General features: G+C 38.3%; 1 protein-coding gene across 1 annotated transcript in view; it reads right to left on the reverse strand.

Annotated features, from left to right (window-relative positions):
• Positions 1-944: 944 nt before the first annotated feature.
• Positions 945-5,251, reverse strand: part of p3h1 (prolyl 3-hydroxylase 1) — a 29,507-nt gene continuing 25,200 nt past the window's right edge. Inside the window, exons 12-15 of the mRNA XM_056467711.1 lie at positions 5,105-5,195; positions 4,953-5,028; positions 2,464-2,604; positions 945-1,620 (exon numbers count right to left, since the gene is read on the reverse strand). Coding sequence (XP_056323686.1) covers positions 1,171-1,620; positions 2,464-2,604; positions 4,953-5,028; positions 5,105-5,195 — 758 coding nt within the window. The 3' untranslated portion in view covers positions 945-1,170. The remainder of the gene's footprint in view (positions 1,621-2,463; positions 2,605-4,952; positions 5,029-5,104; positions 5,196-5,251) is intronic.

The raw sequence follows: 5,251 nt of genomic DNA on the forward strand, positions 1-5,251 counted from the left end.
GTGTGAGAGAGAGTGAATGAATGTGAGAGTGTATAGGTGTTTCCCAGTACTGGGTTGCGGCTGGAAGGGCATCCGCTGCGTAAAACATTTGCTGGAATAGTTGGCGGTTCATTCCCCTGTGGCAACCCCTGATAAATAATAAGCCGAAGGAAAATGAATGAATGAATGAATAGTAAATTCTTTCTAAAATGTTAACCCTCAAACACTGAAACAATATTATGGAATGCAGTTGGTGCCAAAAGTTTTTAAAACTCGATCTTGTCAACATGCACAATTTGACGGTGTTAAGGCTGCAATTTTGAAAAATGTGCTTCTATATTATATGCTCAGTTTGACTGTAGTGAAACGAACAAACTAAAGTTAAAAATGATCTGATGTTTGCATACGTGCATTTCAATATCCTCAATAACCGGCCTCTGGTGGATTTACACGAGAACAGCAGGTGCGAATGGCACTCGCGAGAGAAATTGGAGATCTCAAAGAGCATACACAGCGGCCTCTGGTGGATTCGCGAAAGCAAAAACTGCAATAAAATGTAGCTCCTGGGAGGTATTTTGTGATCTCCAGAAATGTATATAGGGGTATGTGTCAATAATGAACCTGGGTTTTATTAAGTACATATTTTGCATGAACCTATTTTTCTACCCAATGCCTAAACCCAACTGCTACCTTACCAACTAATAATAAGCAGCAAATTAGGAGCTTTTTGAGGCAAATCCTAGTTAATAGTTTATAACTAGCAAGATTTGTACCATATAATAAATAGCGACTAAATTATCAGAACTTTCAGTAACATACTTTTGGCCCCGATCACCCTCCATACTAATTTCTAAGTGTGAAAAGGTCAATCACAGTGTGAAAAGTTCATATTCACATCCCACAGCATCTTAGCATTGTGAATGTTGGTTTTATACTGTCAAGCACCATTGATTGACTCAGTAATGTTTTAATTTAAAAACATCACTTTTTATTCAGGAATTGTTATGGGAATGCAGAGTGGCAATTGTAATGCTAAATCACAATGTCCTGAGAATGCCAAACTTGATTGTCACCCATAATTCTCCTGTAGGTTCGAGTCTTTAGAAACAAAAATGTACAAAAATTGCAGAACTGCTCCATCACATAAAAATAAAATCAAAAAATGAAAACCAAATCTCTCCTCAGTGAGGCTCATAACTCATCATTGTGTTTTTCAGCTTTGGAGTCTTTCGCTTCTTTTGGTTTGGTTTTTTTGTCATTTGCAGTTGTTTTCTTGCCAGGCGGCTTCTCCTTTTTGTCTGTCGTTACAGGTTTTGTCTTGCCGGCTGTTTTTGTTTTCTTTTTCTCCGCTGTTGTGGTTTTTGTTTTGTCTGCTTTAGCTTTTGTTTGGGTTTCTGTTTTCGATGGCTTTTTTGTTGTTTTGGTTTTTGGTTTTTCGCTTTTCTTGATTGCTTTACTGTCTGTGTTTGTCCCGGCTGTGTTGTCATCAGTCTCTTTGCTTTTGTCTTTCTCTGTTGTTTCGGCAGGGATTGTTTCTTTGGGTTTGTAGGGTTTCTCTTGACTGTCCATCGCCGTTTTCTGGACGTCGACTTCAACTGAGCTTGAAAGCTTTTTCAGAAATTCTTCAGTCTGTAAACGCTCCTGTGGACACAACAATGCAGACAGGTCAGAAAATGAAAGATTAAGAACAATAGAGACTAATGCAAGTTTTGAATTATATATTTAATTGTCTAATCTTCTGATTAAGATTTTTATAAAAAAAAAAATCAATATTTTTTTTCCTTTCCTTTCATTCATTCATTTTCATCCACATTTCCAGGGCTGTATCACGGGGGCAGCAGTCTTAGGAGAAAACCCCAGATATCCCTCTCCCCAGACACTTCCTCCAGCTCCTCCAGGCGGATCCCGAGGTGTTCCCAGGCCAAACGAGAGACATATTCCCTCCAGCATGTCCTGGGTCTTTCCCGAGGCCTCCTCCCGGTGGGACATGCCTGGAACACCTCCCTGGGTATGCGTCCAGGAGGCATCCGAAACAGATGCCCAAGCCACCTCAGCTGACTTTTCTCAGACTTCCACTCCGAGATCCTTCCGGGTGACAGAGCTCCTCACCCTATCCATAAGGGTGCGCCCTGCCACCCTGCAATGGAAACTCATTTCAGCCGCTTGTATCCAAGATCTTGTCTTTTCTGTCATGACCCAAAGCTCATGACCATAGGTGAGAGTAGGAACGTAGATTGACTGGTAAATCGAGAGCTTTGCCTTTCTGCTCAGCTAAGTTATAGTAACTAATAACCTTAACTTTTCTGATTTTTATTGATGTGCACCTTTTGTAAAGCTGCTTTGACACAATAATTATTGTGAAAAGCGCTATACAAATACACTTGAATTGGATTGTTTCGGTTAACGCAACTCTGACAGTATTTCCTGTTTTATCACCTTATTTTTTAGATTATCTTTTAAAAAAAACTGGAACGTGAGACTTGCCTCCTGATTGTGCTGAGGATCCAGAGTGAAGTGAAGCACTACAGCACATCTCTGGCCTTTAGTTACTGCTGAGACCCCATGAAGATTCTCCTGTCCGGCTCTGAAGCCCACCACTCGACCACACTGAGGCTTCACTGCAGCCTGAAGAGATGGTAATGTCCGGACAAATTAATAAATAAATTCATGCCACATCAGCATATTTTATAGACATCATCATGACACACTTGCATGACACACTAGCATTGCTGAGTTAAGCAACTTGTCAAGCTATAAATACTCAGAGTTATAGAAAATTGTTTCAGGTATGGAATAAAAAAAATTATGAAAGGTAAGTGTGACTTTTTCTCACACAATTCTTAAGGTATTTCTTGCAAATTTGAGTTTATATCTCTTTAAACTGACAATAATTTCAGACTTTTATTCTTGCAAATGCAAATTTATATCATGGTATTTTTGGCTGGCTTCTTTTGTTCAAAACTTGCGTGTTTCAATTTATAAACACGCAATTTATTATTATAAATTATATATTCCATTATTATTATAGATGATATATTCCACATTTCTGAAGCAAAAATAAAAAACATGAGAATCAAAATTGTGAGAAATAAATGTAGAATTACGAGAAAACCTATAAACTTTTTTTTTTTTTAAGAAAAAGTCACAATTTTGAGGTGGAAAAAAAATGTAAATGCCAAAATATAAACCCAGATATCTACATATTCTTCTTGCAATTATTGGCTTTTTTTTTAAAAAAACAAAACAAAAAAAGAGTTTAAATTTGATTTTGACAATTGAATTATGAGATTAAGTCACAATTACCATTATGGCCCGTTTCCACTGAGTGGTAAAGTACAGTACGGTATGGGTCGGTACAGGTCACCTTTATCAGGCTTGCATTTCCACTGCCTAATGCCCCATTCACACGGTGCATCAGCGTCAACGCTTGACAGAGGGCGTGTTTGAAGTTGGGGCTGACGCGATCGCCATAGCAGCGTCAGCCAATGACGCTTCCGTCGGCGCTTGAAAAGTTGAGCAAGTCCCAACTTCTGCAGCGAGCAACGCCTCTGATTCGGCGATGCCTGACGTCACCCATTCAAAGTGAATGGGAAGCGTTGCAGCTGACGCCTCGTGTGAATGTGGCGTAAAGGTACCAACAGGGTATGACAGAAAGTTTCAGTCGACGTCATTCTTGCTAGAGGTCGTTCACATATCATATGAGAAGCACTTCTCACAAAACAGATGCTTTATACATATAAATACTTGTATATAAATGTTCATTACTAACCCTTCTATAAACATGATTTGATTATAACTGCAGATTAATGATGTGCGAAATAGCCTACTGTAATGTCTGTGATTATATGAAATAAATAAATAAATGCAACATATATGAACACATACAGACCCTTACAGTCTCTGATATGTTACTAATGGCAGAAAAACTACACACAACATACATTTAGTCCTTATTTGGGTTCAAAAACAACACACAACATATAGCCCACAGTCAGTGCAAACCTCTCATCTGTGTCTTCAGCAGCACATGTAGCCTCATGTTATAAAGTATTTCCGTCATTCTGAGTTCATAATAGTCCAAAAGTTGATGATAATAGTTGAACATGGTAGTTTGTTCATGTTTTAGGTTGCTGAAAGAATCATGCGCTCCTTTGTTTATTCAGGCTTCTCCTTTGTTTTTCGCGCTTCACTCTCATGTTTGTCTGTTTCTGAAAGGATCGGACATCAGAAGCACATCAGTAATCATGTGCACGTTATTATCATCAGCTCGTCAAGTATTATCAAGTTCGGTATTTCAAATATAGAAAGTGAAACCGCTCGCACTTTTAGACGGCCTCGTAAATCAAAAACTGAACAAGGCAGATAGTGTTCTTCTTGGCTTTGTGGCTGTTTATCAAGACGACGACAAGGTTTGTTTGAGTTCGGGTCGACCATGGCTTGTTATTATATGTATATAGTATTACGGTGTAATGTCTCGGCTGTGTATTTAAAAATGGCGCTTCCTTTGTTTTCCTTCACCTCGCTTGTGCACACGCTATTGACGTTTCTCTGTAAACTAATAGCATACAGCTGCATGTCTAGCTTTGCCTATTGGTACCCTTTTGTCGTGCTAGGTACCCTTTCAAAAGGGTACCCAAAAAGTAGTACGGTGCGATTTGCTTTTTGGTATCTTTTGACCGTGGAAATGGCCATAAAAGTGTATCAAACCGAACTGTACCACACAGTGGAAATGGGCCATTATTTATTGTTCCTAAATGCTAAATACTCACTAATTAAAGTAGGCAAAACTATAGTTTACTCTTTATAAAGTAGTCCAAAGCATAGACTGATAAATAGCTAATTTAATTACACATTTATTTAGCTATATAAATAATTTTGTACATTTAGGCATCTGAGCTAATACTACGTTACTAAAGGATGTGGTTTTGCTGGTTTTATTTCTTAGAATAATGCAAATGATTTAAAAATCTTACAGAGACAGCTTTGCCATCCGACTCGGTGAAGATAAAATCTCCTCCTTCGAAATCATCATTGAGGTACAAAATGGCACTACGAAGCAAAACAGAATATATCAGTAAAAACACTTAAAATAACCATAAATCTGTACAGGTTTAAAACGGCAAACCTGTAGCCTTGATTGGTGTTTGTTGACGGCACTTTGATGCATTCGTTGAGCTCCGAAATGAGCAGACAGTCTGCACTGACTTCCTGCTTTTCTGTAATAAAAAGAGAGTCCAACATGAGCATGCTTGAAGTTTAGTGAAATTTTAAT

This window comes from Danio aesculapii, chromosome 11, assembly GCF_903798145.1.
Source record: "Danio aesculapii chromosome 11, fDanAes4.1, whole genome shotgun sequence".
NCBI classification, from domain to species: Eukaryota; Metazoa; Chordata; class Actinopteri; order Cypriniformes; family Danionidae; genus Danio; species Danio aesculapii.